This window comes from Dipodomys merriami, unplaced genomic scaffold, assembly GCF_024711535.1.
Source record: "Dipodomys merriami isolate MVZ:Mamm:240054 unplaced genomic scaffold, mDipMer1.0.p SCAF_7, whole genome shotgun sequence".
NCBI lineage: Eukaryota > Metazoa > Chordata > Mammalia > Rodentia > Heteromyidae > Dipodomys > Dipodomys merriami.
Window position 1 is genome coordinate 31,016,286 of NW_027206290.1, and position 21,859 is coordinate 31,038,144.

General features: G+C 38.0%; 1 protein-coding gene across 2 annotated transcripts in view; it reads right to left on the bottom strand.

The window, feature by feature from the left end:
• Positions 1 to 21,859, bottom strand: part of Wdr47 (WD repeat domain 47) — an 87,050-nt gene that overhangs the window by 12,752 nt on the left and 52,439 nt on the right. For both annotated transcript variants that reach the window (XM_070006183.1, XM_070006182.1), the window contains exons 9-12: positions 19,490 to 19,565; positions 15,832 to 15,989; positions 11,778 to 11,947; positions 10,261 to 10,431 (exon numbers count right to left, since the gene is read on the bottom strand). In XM_070006183.1, coding sequence (XP_069862284.1) covers positions 10,261 to 10,431; positions 11,778 to 11,947; positions 15,832 to 15,989; positions 19,490 to 19,565 — 575 coding nt within the window. The remainder of the gene's footprint in view (positions 1 to 10,260; positions 10,432 to 11,777; positions 11,948 to 15,831; positions 15,990 to 19,489; positions 19,566 to 21,859) is intronic.

Sequence of the window (21,859 nt, forward strand, 5' to 3'; positions counted from 1 at the left end):
CCCCAGCACCGGTGATCTCCATCTTGGATACCGACAAAGCTCGGAGGAGTTGCCAGCTCCAACCCAGGCCTTGGAATAAAACGAGTCATTTGGCAGGTCACAAGAACTTAACGGCGGCGAAGTGACCTGCCAGACTCGGCTCCATCCAGGGAAAAGTCACCCAGCTCAGGCACCAGCCATTGGAGTGGCTTTCCTCACTGGGTAACCAGAGCCAGAGGCTGCCCCTCCCTCTAGCAGCCTCCACAATCAATTGAAAAACAGAAACCCTGAGAACGGCTTCAGGCTGGGCTCTGTGAGTTTTTTTTCACAAAATAGCCCCAGGAAAAAGCTACTGATTGTTGAAAGGCCTCAACTCTACCCAGAACCTAGCCTCACCACTGTATCCCCCTCTTTTGTGATTCTCAAAGCAGATCACCCTCCCAGGAAACTAATCTGGGAGGGGGATCTCAAAATCTTGGGTAAAGCAGAGCATTTTTCTGCCTGTTCGAACAAACTGACTTAAGAAACCAATCAAGCCACAGGACCTCAAGCTGACCAGAGACTCCAACAAGAGGCTGGTTACAGACAAAAGGGAGATACAGGATTCCTCCCACCCCTCCCCAAAAAAAAAAAAAAAAAAAATCAAAGAACTTTTTTTTTCTTCCTCTTCTTTTCTTTTCTTTCTTTTTTTTTTTTTGGTTCCTTATATATATATAATTTTTTTCCTTTTCTAAAAATTTTATTAATCTTTAATTTTTGCCTTTTTTGAAAAAATAATTGTTTTCCAGTAACTTTTTTTCCTCTTATAATTTTTATTTTAGGAATATATGAATGTGCATTTTCCTTTCTTTTCTTGTCTTCTTTCTCTTTTTCTTTCTTTCTTAACTATCTTTTTGTTTTTTTGTCTAGCTCTACCTTTTTTTCTCCCTTTCTAATCCTTTTCACCTTTTCCTCTCTTTTGATCTTCTTTATGTGACTTAACTCTTGTCCTGCACATCCTCAGATAAACCTGTAGTTAATTAGTAGACCCTATCCCCCATTGTGTACACACTTAATCCACAAATTTATTACTCAATTCAAAACCTCTGAGACTTAAATTCCTTAATAGCAGTACTACCTCTTTATACCTATATAATATTTTAAGCATTTTCTTAAGTTTTTCACTTCTCCTCTATGTCCCTACCCTTCTATTAATATACTCACATTCCTCTCTAAATAGATGGTCTTTTAATCTCCATAATAATATTAATTTTTACGTTTCTATTTTTTTCTGGTCTCTTTTTATTTCCCTTTCCCTTTCTTCTTTTTCTCTCTCTCTCTACTTGCATCCTACCCAACCTATTTCCTGCATTGAGATTAGGACATAGTTAACTCTCCCTGTGCCTCCCCACACCAATCTATTCCTATTTTTTTACCCACATCTCTCCCTAACCCTAAAAATTTCTGGTTTTCCAAATTCTTCTCTGCGGTTCGAAGCCCATTAACATATAGTTGTTTGATGTTGAATAGATGTATCTGTTGAACTAGATTGTATCTGTAGACTATTGACTGTATAAATGCAAACGTTGGTTGATGGTTGCCTTAAGATAGTGTTCTAGCACAAAACTGGTGCTATTTTCATCTCAAATGGGCAGAGTAAGCCGGAAAAACACAAGAAAAATGGCAAATCCCGGTATCTCAATTCCCAATCTTGATAATCAGGGGTCAGATCAGATAATGAACAATCCAGAGGAGAGTTCTCAAATAGCTCTACAAACACTGGTGGCAAACATGATAAATGAGAAGTTTGACAACTTACAAAGGACTCTGTATGAGCCTGATAGGGAGAGAGAGGAGGCATCCCAAAAGTTTATACAGGAATATCATAAGTGTGAGGAAGCTACTCAAAAACTGATACAGGATTTGCGTGAACAACTTGAGAATACTCAAAGAGAAAGGGAGGAATGGCGTGAGCAGGCTGAGAACACTCAAAGAGAACTGCAGAAATCCCACGAACGGGAAGAAAGAGAACTGCAGGAATCCCACAAACGGGAGGAAGCTAATCAAAGAGTAATTCAGGAATTGAGAGACCAGGTAGAGAATACACAAAGATCACTAAAGGCATTCATGGAATCCATTAACAAAGAGCTGAAGGAAGTCAGGGAGACCACAAAGGGAGTGCTGAATGGAACCCAACAGAAGGAATGGGAGTCCAAAGAAACCATAACCAACCAACTAAGTGATTTGAGAACAAACACTGAACACCAAATTAAGGAAGTAAAGAAATTCATACAAGACCTAAAACAGAGCTTCAACAAAGAACTTCAAGCCATCAAAGCTGACCAATTAGAAGGAAAAGAGATAAAAAACAAAGTAGAGAGTCTTGACAGCAGGTTAGACCATGCAGAAGATCAAATCTCAGGGATTGAAGACAGCCTAGATATTATAGAGAAAGAACATACAACCATCCAAGACAAGTCCAAGAAATATGATAGATCTATCCAACACCTGGAAGACAGCATCAGAAGGCCTAATCTAAGGATAATGGGTGTAGAGGAGCACCTAGAAACAGAAGTTAATGGTCTAGGAAATTCGTTTAACAGGATCCTAGCAGAGAACTTCCCAAACATACAAAAAGATAGGCCTATTCAGATACAAGAAGCTTTTAGAACCCCAAATAGACCAGACCAGAATAGGACATCCCACCGTCACATTATAATCCACACAGGATCAACTCAGAACAAGGAAAAGATCCTTAAAGCTGTCAAGGAGAAAAGGTTACTCACCTATAAAGGGAAACCAATTAGAATCACCTCAGATTTCTCAGCAGAGACAATCAAAGCAAGAAGTGCCTGGAATGACGTATTCCATGCCCTAAAAACAAACAACTATCAACCAAGAATACTGTACCCAGCTAAACTCTCCTTCATAACTGAAGGCCAAATAAAAACCTTCCATAGCAAAGAAAAATTGAAACAATACATCTCCACCAAACCAGCCCTACAAAAGATTCTTAAAGATGTCCTACACATAGAAAACCAACAAGACCGCAACAAAGGCCAAGAAACTGTACCCAAACTGAGAATCCAAGAACCATAGGAAGAACCCAGTTTTCGCAGCCCCCAAGAAGGTGGATAACATGGCAGGAACTCCCAAATACCTCTCAGTCCTATCTCTTAACGTTAACGGACTGAACTCTCCAATCAAGCAACATAGACTGTCTAGTTGGATTAAAAAACAAGACCCTTCTATCTGCTGCCTGCAGGAGTCACATCTTGCCCGTAAAAACAAACACATTTTCAATGTTAAAGGCTGGAACAAAATCTACCAAGCAAACGGCCCCCATAAACAGGCAGGAGTTGCAATCCTAATATCAGATAAAATAGACTTCAAATTAAAATTCGTGAGAAGAGATAAAGAAGGTCGCTACATACTAACTTAAGGATCTCTCCTTCAGGAGGATATTACAATTCTAAATATCTATTCGCCAAACAATGGAGCACCCAAATTTATCAAAGAAACACTACTTTCCCTCAGATCCCATATAGATCCAAAGACATACACGTTTTTCTCAGCAGCACATGGAACGTTTTCTAAAATAGACCATTTTAGGCCACAAAGCAAACTTGTCTAAATTCAGAAACATTGAAGTTATACCTTGCATTCTCTCTGACCACAAGGGAATAAAATTAGAACTCAACACCAAAAGCCACCAAAGAAAGTCCGGTATTACATGGAGGCTGAACAACACACTGCTGAATCACGAGTGGGTCATGGAAGAGATTAGAAAGGAAATTCAAATGTTCATGCTATTCAACAAAAATGAACACACAAATTACCAGCTCCTCTGGGACACAGCAAAGGCAGGACACAGAGGCAAGTTTATAGCTCTGAGCTCCTACATCAACAAATTGGAGAGATCTGAAACTAGCAATTTAATGACACATCTAAACCTCCTTGAAAAAGAGCAGCAAGATAAACCCAATCCAGTAGACGGAAAGAAATAATCAAAATTAAATCAGAATTAAATGAATTAGAATCCAAAAAAACTATAGAAAGAATCAACAAAACAAAGAGTTGGTTCTTCGAAAAACTTAACAAAATTGACAGACCCTTAGCATATCTTATCAGAAAAAGGAGAGAACACACCCAAATTAATAAACTCAGAGATGAGAATGGAAACATCACCACGGAAACAACCAAGATTCAGAACATTATAAGGGAATACTTCTCAAAACTTTATGCTAATAAGTTTGAGAACTTGACAGAAATGGACCTTTTCCTAGCAAATATTGACATGCCAAAACTAAACCAAGATGAGTTAAACCAGCTTAACAGGCTCATATCAAGCATTGAAATAGAAACAGCAATAAGAGACCTCCCAGCTAAGAAAAGTCCAGAACCAGATGGTTTTACAGCGGAATTTTACAAGGCCTTCAAAGCAGAGCTCACACCAATACTCCTCCAACTCTTCAATGAAATTGAAAGAGAAAGCTCACTACCGAACACATTCTATGAAGCCATCATAACCCTCATCCCAAAACCAGGCAGGGACTCATCAAAGAAAGAGAACTATAGACCCATTTCTTTGATGAACATTGATACAAAACTTCTCAACAAAATTTTGGCCAATCGACTTCAACAATTCATCCAAAAAATCATACACCATGATCAAACAGGATTCATTTCAGGGATGCAAAGCTGGTTCAATATACGCAAATCAATTAATATTATTCATCACATCAACAGGAGCAAGAATAAGAACCACATGGTTATCTCAATAGATGCAGAAAAAGCATTCGACAAGATCCAACACCCCTTCATGATGAAGGTTTTGGAAAAATTAGGAATCCATGGAACATTCCTCAATAAAATAAAGGCTGTATATGACAAACCTACAGCCAGCATTATACTCAATGGTGAAAAACTAAAGCCATTTCCTCTTAACTCAGGAACAAGACAAGGATGCCCACTCTCTCCACTTCTCTTCAATCTAGTATTAGAATGCCTAGCTACAGCAATAAGACAAGATGCAGACATAAAGGGGATCCAAATAGGGAAAGAAGAAATAAAACTCTCCCTCTTTGCAGATGACATGATCTTGTATTTAAAGAATCCCATAGACTCCACTCCCAAATTACTCAAGCTGATTCAAAACTTTGGCAAAGTAGCAGGTTATAAAATTAACCCCCAAAAATCAATGGCTTTTCTGTATGCCAACAATGAGAAAAGTGTGGCTGAAATTAGGAAAGCAACTCCATTTGTTTTGTTTTGTTTTGTTTTGTTTTTTTAATTTTTTTTGGGTCCGGTCATGGGGCCTGAACTCTGGGCCTGGGCGCTGTCCCTCAGCTCTTAAGCTCAAGGCTAGCGCTCTACCACTTGAGCCACAGCGCCACTTCCGGCTTTTTTCTTTTTTCTTATGTGGTGCTGAGGAATCGAACCCAGGGCCTCAGGCATGTAAGGCAAGCGCTCTACCACTGAGCCACCTTCCCAGCTCCAGCAACTCCATTTGTAATAGCCCCACAAAAAATAAAATACCTAGGAATTAACTAAAGAAGTGAAGGACCTCTATGATGAAAACTTTAAAATCTTGAAAAAGGAAATCAACACAGAACTTAAAAAATGGCAAAACCTCCCATGCTCCTGGATTGGAAAGATTAACATTGTGAAAATGGCAATTCTTCCCAAGGCTATCTACAAATTCAACGCAGTACCTATCAAAATTCCAACCTCATTCTTCAAGGAAATAAATAGATGAGGCAATCCAAAAATTCATATGGAACAATAAAAGACCCCGAATAGCAAAAACGCTCCTCAACGGAAAGAACACTGCTGGAGGAATATCAATACCAAACTTCAAACTCTACTATAAAGCCATAGTAATCAAAACAGCTTGGTATTGGCATAAGAACAGACCTCAGGATCAATGGAATAGAATTGAAAACTCAGAAATGAACCTACAGACCTATAGCCATCTAATCTTCGATAAGGGAGCTAAAACAATAGAATGGAAGAAAGACAACCTCTTCAGTAAATGGTGCTGGCAAAACTGGTTAACTACATGTAGAAAACTTAAGCTAGATCCTTATATATCACCCTGCACCAGAATCAACTCCAAATGGATCAAAGACCTTGAATTCAAAGCAGACACTCTGAAAACATTACAGGATGGAATAGGAGAAACCCTAGGTCTCCTTGGCTCAGGCCAAAATTTTCTGAATAGAGACCCGGAAACACAACAAATCAAAGAAAGGTTGGACAAATGGGATTGCATAAAGTTGCAGAGCTTCTGCAGGGCAAATGACATAGCTAGCAAGATCAATAGAAAACCCACGGATTGGGAGAAGATCTTTACTAGCCATACAACGGACAAGGGTCTCATATCTAAAATATACTTGGAACTCAAAAAATTAAACCCCCCAACAACAAATCCTCAAAGAAACAACTGCCCAATAAATAAGAGGATGAAAGACTTAAAGAGAAACTTCTCTGAAGAAGAAAGAAGGATGGCCAATAGACACATGAAGAAATGTTCAACATCCCTAGCCATAAAAGAAATGCAAATCAAAACAACATTGAGATATCACCTCACTCCAGTTAGAACGGCAAAAATCAAGAACTCTAACAACAACAGATGCTGGAGGGGATGTGGACAGAAAGGAACTTTACTTCATTGTTGGTGGGAATGTAAACTTGTTCAACCACTTTGGAAAGCAGTATGGAGGTTCCTCAAAAGACTTCACATAGAACTCCCCTATGACCCAGCAATCCCACTTTTGGGCTTTTACCCAAATGATCACAAACAAGACCACACTAAAGCTACCAGCACAACTATGTTTATTGCAGCATTATTTACCATAGCTAAGATATGGAACCAACCCAGATGCCCCTCAGTAGATGAATGGATCAAGAAAATGTGGTATATATACACAATGGAATTCTATGCCTCCATCAGAAAGAATGACATTGCCCCATTTGTTAGGAAATGGAAAGGTTTGGAAAAAATTATATTAAGTGAAGTAAGCCAGGCCCAAAGAAACATAGGTCCCATGGTTTCCCTTATTTGTAATATCTAGTATATGTATGAGTCAAGCGGAAAAGGTCAGATAATGTGATGTCAGGAAAATGAACCCTTAGATGTGTATTTTAAATGTTTTTTTCTTTCATGCATGTGTTTCTAATGCATTTATAAGATTATCTCTTTGTTGCTTTGTATGTCCCTCCCCCACAGTATAACCCCTGCTTTCACTGTATTTGATGTCAGTATAACTTGTGGAGGAGATGTGGAAAAACCAGTTCTATAAGGATACAGATGGACCTGTTGCAACAATGAGAAGTACAAGTTGTCATGTCCAAAATGAGCTTTACAACGTCGGTGCGGGGGGGGGGAAAGGGGGGGGAAGGAATAGGATTGGGATGGGGAGGGGGGGGGAAGGAATAGGATTGGAATGGGGGGAGGGGGTAGGCTGGGAAGGGATGTGAAGGGTAAACAAAGGAGGAGGCTGCAATGCTTGGTAAGAAATGTACGCATTATACTGCCCATGTAATTGTAACTCCTCTGTACAGTATGCTCACAAATAAAATAAAATTAAATTAAAAAAAAAGAAAAAAAAAGAATCACATGATTATCTCCACAGATGAAGAAAAGGCCTTTGATAAAATTCAACATTCATTCATAATAAAAGCTCTGGAGAAAATAGGAATAGAAGCAACATTTCTTAAAACAATAAAGGCCATTTATAACAGACCAATAGCCAATATTAAACTCAATGGGGAAAAGCTACAACCAATTCTCTTAAAATCAGGAACAAGGCAAGGATGCCCACTGTCTCCACTCCTCTTCAATATAGTCCTGGAACCCTTAGCCAGGGCAATAAGGCAAGAAAAAGACATTAAAGGGATCCGCATAGGGAAAGAAATTAAACTATGCCTTTTTGCAGATGACATGATACTATACCTTCACGATCCCAAAAACTCCATCCCCAAACTCTTAGAAATCATAAATCACTTCGGCAAACTAGCAGGATACACAATCAACCCACAAAAATCAGTCACCTTCCTGTACACTGACAATGTACAAGCAGAGAGGGAAATAAAGGAAGCAACCCCATTCACAATAAACCTCCTAAAAAATAAAATATTTAGGAATTAACCTAACCAAAGATGTAAAAGAATTATTTAATGAAAACTATAAAAAGTTAAAGAAAGAAATTACAGAAGACACTAAGAAATGGAAAGACCTCCCATGCTCTTGGATAGGCAGACTTAATATAGTGAAAATCGCAATACTGCCAAAATTAATATACAAATTCAATGCAATTCCTATAAAAATCCCAATGACGTACATCACTGAAATACAGAAACAGTCCATAAATTCATATGGAATAACAAAAGACCTAGAATAGCCAAAACAATTCTAGGGAATAAAGACAACATGGGAGGGATATCCATGCCGAACTTCAAACTCTACTATAGAGCCATAATAACAAAGACAGTATGGTACTGGCACAAAAACAGACCCAAAGACCAATGGAATAGAAGATCCAGAAATAAATCCACATGCCTACAGTCAGCTGATATTTGACAAAGGAGCCAAAGACATACAATGGAAAAAACACAGCCTCTTCAACCACTGGTGCTGGGAAAACTGGGAGGCCACATGCAGAAGACTAAAAGTGGACCCCAGCCTATCACCATGCACCAAGATCAACTCAAAATGGATTAAAGACCTTAACATTAAACCTGAATCTCTGAAACTACTGCAGGACAGAGAAGGAGAGACACTTGAACTAATAGGCACAGGAAGGAACTTCCTGAACAGAGTCCCAGGGTCACAACAAATTGGAGAGAGACTCGACAAATGGGACTACCTTAAAATGAAAAGCTGCACAGCTAAAGCTATCGCAACCAAGCTAGAAAGACAACCAACTAATTGGGAGAGAATATTTACCAGCAATATATCAGACAAGGGGTTAATATCCAGTATATACAGGGAACTCAAGAAACTAATCCCTCCCAAACCTAACAAACCAATTACTAAATGAGCAAGGGAACTAAAGAGAGATTTCTCAGATGAAGAGATAAAAATGGCAAAGAAACACATGAAGAAATGTTCACCATCCCTGGTTGTGAAGGAAATGCAAATAAAGACAACCTTGAGTACCACCTTACCCCAGACAGAATGGCCCACATCCACAAATCAGCCAACGACAAATGCTGGAGGGGATGTGGAGAAAGAGGAACCCTATTACACTGCTGGTGGGAATGTACACTTATACAACCACTTTGGAAAGCAGTCTCGAGGGTCCTCAGAAAGCTAAATATTGACCTCCCTTACGACCCAGTCATACCACTTCTAGGCATCTATCCTGAACAACAGGAACCAGTATACAAGGACACATGCACCTCCATGTTTATTGCAGCACTGTTCACAATAGCCAGGATATGGAAACAACCCAGATGTCCCACAACAGATGAATGGATCCAAAAATTGTGGTATCTATACACAATGGAATATTATGCAGCCATTAGAAATGACAAAATAATGGCATTTGCAGGGAAATGGATGGAGCTAGAAGAAATCATGTTGAGCCAGGTAAGCCAAGAGCAAAGAGGCAAACAGTACATGGTCTCCCTGATGAGTGGATGTTAAATCCAAAATATTAGGTGATATGACAAAATTATCAGGACTTAAGAAACAAAGGACTTCCACTCATCTGGTTGAATCACTACTAAATAACCCCATGCTACTGATCACATGTATGGTATATATGTGTACACCGGAGGGGAACCAGGAAGATGACACAGAACTAGAGGGAATCAGGGAAAAACATACAACAGCGGGACACGTCAGCTGCACTGGACATTGACCAAAATGAACTAAGCAACTCAATGGCAGCGATGGGAGGGAGGGAACAAGTGGGAAATAGGGAACAGCTGATGCTAATGGAAAACAAAAGAAATGTACATATCACCCAATGTGGAAGAAATAACTGTATCGCAAAGCTCATAGAACTCATAAATGTTATAGACCGTGATAGACAATTTGCTCCAGGAAAGTTAGAATGTGTTTATGACTTTAACTGAGCATCACTATCCCACAATACTGTGAAATTTGGGAATAAAAAATTTGAAAAAAAGATCAATTTGGATTATATTATATATCCATATATATATGCCACACACGCATATATATATATATATATATATACAGATACATATATCTCATTAATGAGAATAAAGAGAGGAAAACAAGCACAAGTTGAACAAAGGTAAAGCAGAACTGAGACTGATAGCACTTACCAGTATGTCCACTCAAAGCATGGAGGCCCTGTCCTCTTTGACAATCTGTTGTATAAATGTTACAGTCCCCTGCTCCAGCACTTATTAAAATAGCTCCACCACTTTCTGGGCCTTCCATAAATGCCAGATCTCTAATTGTCCCATCATGCATACTAAATTCCAGATCCGGTCCTGAAACAGCAATAAGAATTTAAAAAAAAAAAGATGCTGCTCAACTTCACTGTGACAACAAGATTGCTAAACTGTCTCAAAACTGGCCAATAACAGAGCAGTAGTGTGATCTTTATTTCACTTAGGGACTGACACTATATAATCAGCTTTACTTCATTGAATATGGAATGAAGTTGACTACATATAAGAAAAAGAGAGGACAGATATGCTCTAGAAAATATCTGTTAATCTAATTCTGGTACTTATACAAAAGTAAGTGTGTGTGTGTGTGTGTGTGTGTGTGTGTGTGTGTGTGTGTGTGTGTTGAATATGGAATGAAGTTGACTACATATAAGAAAAAGAGAGGACAGATATGCTCTAGAAAATATCTGTTAATCTAATTCTGGTACTTATACAAAAGTGTGTGTGTGTGTGTGTGTGTGTGTGTGTGTGTGTGTGTGTGTGTGTGTGTATGTTACAAAAGTGTGTGTGTGTGTGTGTGTGTCTGTCTGTCTGTCTGTCTGTCTCTACATGATGCCGGGGATTATACCCAGAGCCTTGCCTCGTGTATAGTAGTTAAGCAAGAGAAAGTCCTACCACTTAGCTACGTCCACACCCAATCCTTAAAAACTATTATTTTTGTTAATAATTTTCTAAAATTCAGACACCGGGCTGGGAAGGTGGCTCAGTGGTAGAGCGCTTGCCTTGCATGCCTGAGGCTCTGGGTTCGATTCCTCAGCACCACATAAGCAAAAAGAAAAAAGCTGGAAGTGGCGCTGTGGCTCAAGTGGTAGAGCGCTAGCCTTGAGCTTAAGAGCTGAGGGACAGCGCCCAGGCCCAGAGTTCAGGCCCACGACCGGACCAAAAAACAATAAAATTCAGACACCACATGACTACATGCAAAAATTTACTAAAAAAGAGAATAATGTATAGATTATGTTTTCAAAAAAATTTATCTACCGCGGTGGGGAAATACAAAGTTCCCACAGTAGCTCTGTGGTATGATACCTATTCATATCACCAGATGAAGACCCTGGGAGGAAATTCGTCAAAATGCTAATGGTGGTTATCTCTGGGAGGTGGGAATTATAGGTGATTGTTATTTTTTTACTTTATGCTTTTATGCATTTCCCAATTGTCTGAAATAAACATGTATAGATTGTAAAATTAGACAGGAAACAATAAATGCCTTTTAAAATGAAAAAAAAAAGAGAATAATGCCTCATTGTAACCAAAATACTAAAACATGAAACAATTTTTAAGATTACATTTTTAGATTCCATTGAGGATCATAGATAGCTACAACACAGGGTAAATATAAAGTACATCTTGGCAAGCTAGCTACTGCTTACATACTTGGGCCCTACCTGTTGCATTACAGTTCTCTGCATTGAAGGGCAGCACTTTGACATATTTGTCATTTGATCCTGTTGCTAATAATTGTCCACAAGGACTCCAAGCCACACAGTAAATGGATCCTTTGTGATGTTTGTTCCTTTTAAAACGTACCACTGGCTGCTTAGGAGTGTCATGTGTACTGAAAGAACAAAATTACATAAAGACATTTCAATTACTTGCTAACATTAATTAATATGAAGTTTCTATATTTTGGTTGTCTTTGAGCAGGTGAGTAAAAAGCATGTCAGACAAAAGGTTATTAATAGTTTTCATCAGGGCAAGGAGTTCTAGAGCATGTCCTGTCTTGACCATGTCCAGGCTGAACACATAGGAGGAACCTCCAGGCCTTCTCTCAGTGTGAGGCTGAACTCAACTCACAGGAGTGTCTGCTTCAACCCTCCACTTCCCTCCACCTTTTTCTTTGATATTAAATTTACAGATACTCTTTATGATGACTAAGCTCACTGAAAGAGTACTTCCAGCATTCACTAAGCCCTGAGTTTCATAGCCCCAAGTAATAACAAACAAAAGCCAGTAACACTTGGCAAGGAGTTTTCTATATGTTACACCATTCTGCTTGCTGCTTTTTCTTATAAGCAGTATCTACAATCTATAATCTGTTTTTTTGGGGTTTTTTGGTATTTCTTTTTTTTGGGGGGGGCAGTCATGGGTCCTGAGCTCTGGGCCTGGGCGCTGTCCCTCAGCTCTTCAGCTCAAGGCTAGCACTCTACCACTTGAGCCACAGCGCCACTTCCGGCTTTTTTCTTTTTGCTTATGTGGTGCTGAGGAATCGAACCCAGGGCCTCTGGCATGCAAGGCAAGTGCTCTACCACTGAGCCACCTTCCCAGCCCTCTATAATCAGTTTATATATTGGCCTATAAATGGAAATAAACACTATTAATCTTTAAAAAAAAAAAAGGTTTCAAAAATGGTAAAAGAAAATAAATAGTGGGCTGGGAAGTTGGCTCAGTAGTACAGTGCTTGTCTCTCATGCATGAGAGGAAGCCGGAAGTGGCACTGTGGCTCAAGTGCTAGAGCACTTGCCTTGAGCTGAAGAGCTGAGCAACAGCACCCAGGCCAAATATAAGTTAGTTACAGTGCAATATAAACTTTTGGATAGGGAGAATTTTCCAGGCAAGAGGAGAGACAGTTTCTAGTGAAGATAAAATAAGTAGGTAAAGTTCTGGCTGAACATGGAGTATGGGTAAGAGGTGAGAAAACCAGAGATCAGGAGATGGATAAATGTGTAGGTGAGGGACCTGTGTGTCAGCTGCGGAACATAATAAATTTGGCATAACAACTACTGGCTTAGTGGAGGAATAACCTCTTACTTGCATTTCTAAATGCAGACAATATCATGTAATAAAGATTTTAATTACTGATAATAATAAAGTCATTAGTCATTTCTGGAGATTTATCCTGAAGAAAAAAGGGTAAAATGATATATCTAGGATTTTTCTTAAAATATTTTTAGCAAACAAAAAGGATAAATGGAGCAAATGTGACAAAAACCTTGACTATTAATGCTTTTCAGTGTACTAGTCTCTATATTTTGTGTGTTTGGGAATTTTCATGATTAGAAAAAAATTCCAAATAGATGAATGGATCCTTTAATAAATTCATAATATGATTTGAAAAAAGATTTCCAAATATATTTGCTAAATAAATTTGCCTTTAGCTCTGCCTTTATAACGATTGCTATTTCCACCCCCAATCTAGAATCCTGCCTTTTCTCTTTTATGTATTTCTATTTAATTATATAATGAGCACCAATAAGTTATATACTAACTTATTAAAATACTATAACCTAACATGGGCCCTACTACTCATTTCCCAATCTTTAAATGTTACTACATTCCACAAGTCAAAATTATTGGTTTCTAAAGGCATGGCCCAAGTGGTAGAGTGCCTGTGTAGCAAGCACAAGGCCTTGAGTTCAAACCTCAGTACTCTCAAAATTTTTGAGTTTAGAAACACAGCCAAAAAATGCAAGTAATAAATGAAAAATCATATTCTTCTTCTTAAACTAGGGTTACAATAAGTAAGTCTTAATATTTCTAAAAAAAAAAGAAGGCTAAAACACAAACAGCATATGTTTTCTCTCATATGGAAGCTAGATATAAAATACAAACATACATAATAACATATACAAGGTTTTATGTTATGCATATACACGTAAACAAACTGACAAAAGAACCGTATACTCAGGGGAGGATCCCAAAAGTATAACTCCTCCAAACAACTAATGACTGATTAACAAAATGTATACCAGGAAGCAGAAACATGTTTTAGAGGAAGCCAATGTGAGAAAGGAAGGGTGAACAAATGCAGTCATTATATTCAATGTACATTATGTAAAGACTGAAGGAACCATGTAATTTGAGGCTAGGAATGAGGAAATGGGAGAGAATGATGAAAGGGATGACACTGATCAAGATTCATTGTACTCATAACTAGTTAATAATTTTTAAATGTCTAAAACATGATATTAAATGGAATTGGAGGTGTGGCTCAGTGGTAGAATGCTAGCCAATGAGTAAAAGCAGGTATCATACTGAGTTTGAGTCCTGGTCTCAGACAAAAAAAAATCTATTACATGTGGTACTTTTAATAATTAAAACTTTTAAAAGTATATCTTGTTTTGTTTGTGGGGTTTGTATACTGGTACAAAAATTATTCCTTTTGGGCTGGGAAGGTGGCTCAGTGGTAGAGCGCTTGCCTTGCATGCTCGAGGCCCTGGGTTCGATTCCTCAGCACCACATAAGCAAAAAGCAAAAAGCCGGAAGTGGTGCTGTGGCTCATAGTGGTAGAGCGCTAGCCTTGAGCTGAAGAGCTGAGGGACAGCGCCCAGGCCCAGAGTTCAGGCCCCATGACCGGACCCAAAAAAAAAAAAAAAATTATTCCTTTTATGGCATTCATTACCCTAACAACAAATAGCGCAGGATCTCTATAATGAATTTTTTGTTTGTTTTTTAATTTTCAGTACTGGGATTAGAAATGAAGGCCTTGTGTTTGCTAGGCAAACACCACTAGAGTCACATCCCCAGCTGTAACAATTTATTCTGATAGCAAACATTTGAACAAACTGACAGAAATTCTACCTAAGCAAAATCCAGAGTTTAAATCCAGATTTCTGTGAGGTTACATCTGAGCTATTCACTGTTTTTTAAGTGTTTTGGTCATGCTGGACTCAGGCTCAAACCCAGTGTTCCAGTGTCATGTGCATTCTAGGAAGTACTCTCCCATTGAGCTACAAATACAATAATAAATATGTTCATTTTTAATCACATGTTTTTAGATATATGGGCCTCATTTTAAATTTCACTTCAGGTTAAACAAGAGGGTAAATCATTGTTAGGTTACTCAAATAATTTTTATTTTTTTGTCAGTTTAGATGGGCAAATAGTAATTTTATAACCTAAACTCCTCTAAAAACGTGTTATTAAGAAATGTGTATTTCCGGGGCTGGGAAGGTAGCTCAGTGGTAGAGTGCCTGCCTTGCATGCATGAGGCCCTGGGTTCAATTCCTCAGCACCACATAAGCAAAAAGAAAAAAGCCAGAAGTGGCGCACTGTGGCTTAAGTGGTAGAGCGCTAGCCTTGAGCTGAAGAGCTGAGGGACAGCGCCCAGGCCCAGAGTTCAGGCCCCACGACTGGACCACCCCCTCCAAAAAAAAAAAGAGAAAGAAATGTGTATTTCCTTAGCTTGTAATCAGCCTTACTGTGTTTTTATCTTACATTATTTAATTGGATTGTAATAACTTTTCAGATAAAAAATACAAAAGTCATAAAAATCAGGAAGATTGCAATACTGATGCACAATGACCTAATCAAAGATATTTTGTTGAGAAATAATCACAAAATTAATGAAGACTTAAATATATTATTTTCCCTCAAAAATAAAGTTTAATGAGAGGAAGGAAAAATTGAAATATCATTGAATGGCAACTCTGAAAAAAGATACCAATACAGGCAATTTTAAAATAAGGCAAGTATGACAATATACAAACTAGATCTTCTTACCTTGTATCAATTACTTCTGGATAGGCACATACTCTCAGAGTTTTTGAATTGGAACCAACAGCATATAAACTACCACTTGGATGAAAAGCCACTGCTCTAACCGCTTGTGTGTCTTCCAGGGTGTTAATACAAACAAACTGCTTTTTTGACTTGTCATCCTATGAAAACAATGAGATTGGAAGAATTCATCTTTATCTAACTTTAAATTCATTTGACCTGTTCCTATTTGATCAACTCTTGTATTGTTCCTGTTTGATCAACCACTTTCTAGTGACAAATCCAAATTAACCCTATTTTATGCTTGAGCATTGGTAAATGAAAGTCAGATAATTTATACATATTTGAGTTTTTACATTAAAACAAAACATATGATTAAGTATATATTTCTATATTAAGTTCTCTTTAAATATCAAGGAAGGGGAACTCATGAATATTAAAATTCTAGTAAAAATGACAGAAGATCATTTGTGTTTTTCAAAGAAGCAAGTATCTGGGTAATTACTTGGGAAGCTAAGTCAGAAGATCAGCTTTAGACTAGCATAGCCTGAGGAAGACCTCATTCTCAAAAAGAGAAAAGCTGGGAGCTGGGGGCTCAGGCCTATAATCCTACCTTAGAAGGCTGAGATCTGATGATCACAGTTCAAAGCCACCCTGGACAGGAAAGTCTCCAATCAACCACAAGAAAACTGGAAGTGATGCTGTGGCTCAAAGTGGTAGAGCACTAGCCTTGAGCAAAGAGAGCTCAGGGACAGCACACAAGCCCTGAGTTCAAGCCCCATAGCTGACAGTAATTAATTAATATTAAAAAAAGAAAGGGAGGGAGAAAGGAAGTGTGAAAGTAAAACTGACTATTATTTAATTAATTTAAATATTTTAAAAAGCTTACCATCATCTGTGGAAACGAATATTTCAGTATCTCAAAATGAAATTGTAAAATGCCCTTTGAAAACTATAAAATTTATTTTAAATAGAACATCTAGGTTTCAAGTTCATTTTAAACTGTCAGTTTATCTATCCACAGCAATCTTCTAAAGAGGCAAGTAAGTTGAGGTAGTTTACTTGGGCCAGATGACTATGATCTGATTTCCTAACTTCTATCTTCAAAATCTTTTGAATTAGGTATATAATTAAAGCCTAATATTAAAAAATAAGTGTAATTCAACAATATAATTCAAGAATAAAGTTTTATTTTCTGAGTTAAGATATAGTTTATTGTATCATTTATAATGGTAAATTCCTTAAAAAGAATATTTAAATTACTTTGAGTACTTCCTACCCTCTCTAAGACATCAAAACATTGTAATCTTGTATTAACTAATCTTCTATATGAATTTTGCCTCATTAAACATTGTATCTTATTAAGTTTTGGGAAAATTAGAGTATTTTATTCTTAATGAATAAGAATTTACTCTTAAAAAATCTAAAATACTTATAATGTTTATATTTGCCTATTATATCATTGCTTATCTGTTTATTGAACTTGCTAAATACATGAATCCATAAGATATGTTCTGGAAAAATTAGAGTATTTTATTCTTTCTTAATAAGAATTCACTCTTAAAAATCTAAAATACTTATAATGCTTGTATTTGCCTATTATATTATTGCTTATCTGTTTATTGAATTTACTCAATACATGAATCCACAAAATTAAAAAAAAAAAAAAGCTTTGGAAATTCTTGCTGTTGGTGTCATTTGAAATCACACTATTATTCATGCATGATACTTGGGCCACAGAAGTGACTGGACCTAAGAACAAAGATCTTCAGACAAACTGTCAGCAAAAGACCAAATCCTATATTTTGGATATATGAATGTCAAATATACATGTCAAGAAAAATCACATGAGCTCTGGTTGTAGTAGCTCTAGGACCAATGATGAGGACTCTTCCCACCTTAGCTTTTATGTAATGGAGCAAACCAGTATCACAATATGCTTATCTTATATAATTGAATTCTGTTATTTACACAAATTTATTTAGCTAGGAAAATATAACATTCATTTCCCATTACTACATACATAGAGGAGATAAAAGAGAAAATTAATAATTGATTAAATGTCATATTAACAAGCTACACAACTTTATTTCCTTCCAATGTTTCAATTTTTTAATTAGCAGTAACTTATGAAATAGATGATTGCACATGAAAATGTTGATTTTTAACTTTTTATTTTTAAAAATCAAAAGCTGGGTGCCAGTGACTCACGCCTGTAATCCTAGCTACTCAGGAGGCTGAGATCTGAGGATCACAGTTCAAAGCCAGCCCGGGCAGAAAAGTATGTGAAACTCTGATCTCCAATAAACCACAAGAAAACTGGAAGTGGCACTGTGGCTCAAGAGGTAGAGCACTCACCTTGAACTGAAGAGCGCAGGGACAGCGCCTAGGCCCAGAGTTCAAGCCCAACGACCAAATAAATAAATAAATAAATAAATAAAAAGATTAAAAAAGGTAAAAATCAAAAGAACCAGAAACACTGGAATTATATTTCTTTGTACAGATAAATATTCCTATATACTTATGAAAATGATTGGTGTTATTCACTTATATTACCTATGTGATACCTATATGCATCTGAAAACAACAAATCTGTGGGGGAAGGGGACCAGTACTGAGGCTTGAACCCAGGGACTGGCTGCTATCCCTTATTTCACTCAAGGTTAGTGGTGCTCTACCACTTAACCTACAGCTCTACTTGTGGCTTTTTCGAGGTTAACTGGAGATATTAGTATCAGGGACTTTACTGTCCAGGATGACCTCAATCCTCAGATATCACACTCCTGAGTAGGGAAGCTTATAGGCGTTAACCACTGAACCCAGCTAACATTTCTTTTCTTTTTTTCTTTTTTTTTGCCAGTCCTGGGGCTTGAACTCAGAGCCTGGGCACTGTCCCTGAGCTTCTTTTGCTCAAGGCTAGCACTTTACCACTTGAGCCCCAGCAACACTTCTGGCCTTTTCTGTTTCATTCATGCTAGGCAAATACTCTACCACTAAGCCACAATCCCAGCCCTAACAATGGTTTTTTTTTTTTTTTTTTTGGTCAGTCGTGGGGGTTGAACTCTGGGCCTGGGCACTGTCCTTGCACTCTTCAGCTCAAGGTGAGCACTCTACCGCCTGAGCCATAGCGCCACTTCCGGTTTTTTACTGGTTTATTGGAGATAAGAGTCTCACGGACTTTGCTGCCAGGGTTGGCTTTGAACTGAGATCCTCAGAGCTCAGCCTCCTGAATAGCTAGGATTACAGGCGTGAGCCACAGGCGCCCGGCTTAACAATGTGTTTTTCAATGGAGATAAATTCTGAACTAGAAGAAATAAGAGAGAATAGGATGTTTGATTTCAAAGCACAGAACAAGCATACTGGTGAGAGGCACAAGGGAGGTATCAATATCATCTGAACAAATTAACCACAGATTATGATTAATCAATTATTCAGAGCATAGCACCGTGTCCCAATTCAAGGTCACTGCAGAGTCATTTTGAATTCCAACTCTCAAATGTGTTTTCTAAGACAACATCTCTACTTATTCATGAAGCACTCAACTACCAAATAAACACTAACAATAATGACCATTTCTAAAAATGGCTTCTTAGAACTGTAAATTCTACAGCATATTTTATAAATATAAATGAAAATGAAACATCTTTCTCTAACGTATTACCTCTTCCCCTCTTGACCTTGATAGACTCCCTGAAGAATCTCCAAGAGATGGTTTAATGACTGAATGTTCTGTGGATCTGTGAGAATAGAAATTCAATTAAAGTTGACTCTGAATATCAAAGCAGAAACCAAACTTAACCCTTCAGTCTTTAATTTTTCCTTTTAGCAAAGGATCTTCAATGACCCCCATGTAAAGATATTTTGAGCCTGGTGCTGATGGAGCTCACACCTATAATCCTAGCTACTCACAAGGTGAGATCTGAGAATCACAAATCAAAATCAGCCTGGGCAGTCAAGCTGTGAGACTTGTATTTCCAATTAAACAGCAAAAGGCCATAGGTGGAACTATGGATCAAGTGGTAGAGAGTGATAAATTATAAAAGCCAAGAATTCAAACCCCAATGCTGGGCACATACACACATGGATACACACAAGATATTTATTAAGAGGCTTTAGATTCAGTGATTCTAAGGAGAATTGTAAAGAGGGGTGAAAAGCCAAAATGTAAAGGTTTCCATGAAGTCCACATATTTTATGTAAAATGCCAACTACTTTTCCTCTGCTTAGTTCCCATGTTTAAATTATACCCTATACAAGAGCCTGGAAACTGCCCTCTAGGAAAATTATCCAGCCTGAGAAACAAACTAGCTGAAACTAACAGTTTAGAGTTTCTTAATAAAACAGTATTTCTACTTAATCACTTTTTCATGAGGTCACACACAGAGACAAATTACTCAGATAGATAGTATAAGGTAAATAGATAGGTTAAGGTAGGTAGAGAGAGAGAGAGAGAGAGAGAGAGAGAGAGAGAGAGAGAGAGAGAGAGAGAGAGAGAGAGAGAGAGAGAGAGAGAGAGAGAGAGAGAGAGAGAGAGAGAGAGAGCTGGTGAGATTAGCAATCTCCAGCACTTCCTATTTCTTTGGCAGTTTCTCTATACAGCATCCTCTGGGTGCTTTCTTCCTGTGTTTCTTCATGAGCTCACAGGTTTTTCTCCAAAGCAAAATCTCTCTACTGGTAGCAGAGGCTGGCTCATCTCTACCAGTGGAGGAGGCTCAAAACATGAGCTTGAACTTCTCCCCCAAGGCAAACCTATGCCCTTCTATGTCCACCTCTGGAAGATTCTTCTACTCAAATGCTATGGGTGGGTGATTCCAAATTCCTAGGCTGCGATTGTTTTAAGTGTGGGAAGTGGCTCAGTCTTATAGCATGAATGGGTACTTGCACACAGATAATATAGTACTATCTTCCTAGCATTTCAGTCTCAAGCATGAAGCCCTCCCCAATCAGGAAGGTCCTCCCTAAAGACTGTCATTATCTGATACAGATCTGCCCCACTGAGTGAGTCACTGACCCACTAAATCCCTGGAGGGCTCAAGGCTTGCAGGAGGCCTGGATCTGTCCTCCAGCTAGGTCTGCCATTTTGCCATTCTGTCCTAGTAGTCACCTGGCTTACCTTGTGGTGGTGGCTTTGGCTTCCCATACCCACAGGGGAGACAGGGGCTGGAGAAGAGGCAAACTCCTTCCTAATAAGTACTTTCTGTCATCTTTCAGTTTTGCCACATTTTTCAGTCCTCTTATTCCTTGTTGGCAGTTCTCAGTGCTCTTCCTAACTTTTGCTCTTCCAAATAGTTTTCAGGCTCTTCTCATTCACAAGGTCTGATGAAGAAAGCATCTACCCTGCATGGTATCCCAACTCTTCCTTGATTTCTTTTAAGCTGCTAAGTATTATTTTTCTTTTTTTAAAAAAAATTGCTTTATTTATTTGGCAATACTGGAATTTGGACTCAGCTCTTCCTTCTTACTAGGTACACTCTACCACTTGAACTACATCTCCAGGTTTGGGGGTTTGGGGTAGAGGATTTGAGACAGGGTCTCACTGGTATCTCAGGCTGGCTTCAGGCTCTCAATCTTCCTTCCTGTGACTTAGTGCTGGGATTACAAGTGTGCATCCACCACTCCTGTCTATTTGACTTCTAAAATCAAGTATGGATGTCACATAGACCAAACTTTCAATGTAAAATTTCAGTTCAAGTTTGGCGAGAAATCAAACCACGTAGGAAAATAATAATAAAGAAATATATATTAAATAGACATGTTCTAACATAAAAGTAGAGTCTGGATTAATTACAAGACTAATTTCTATAAAAACCTAAGGGCCAAAAGCATGCTATGCATTTTTAAATAAGCCATTTTGAAGTTATGTTAAGGCTAGAAAGGAAAATCCTTACTTATTCTTCTGACTAAATTAACACTTGTTTACTGGTAATAGCAAGAACATAAATATGCTCTAGTTCCAACAGCTACTAATGTCTAACAATCATTCCAGCATGATGTATACCATATTCTGGTGCTCTGAAAAGTTAGTTTTACT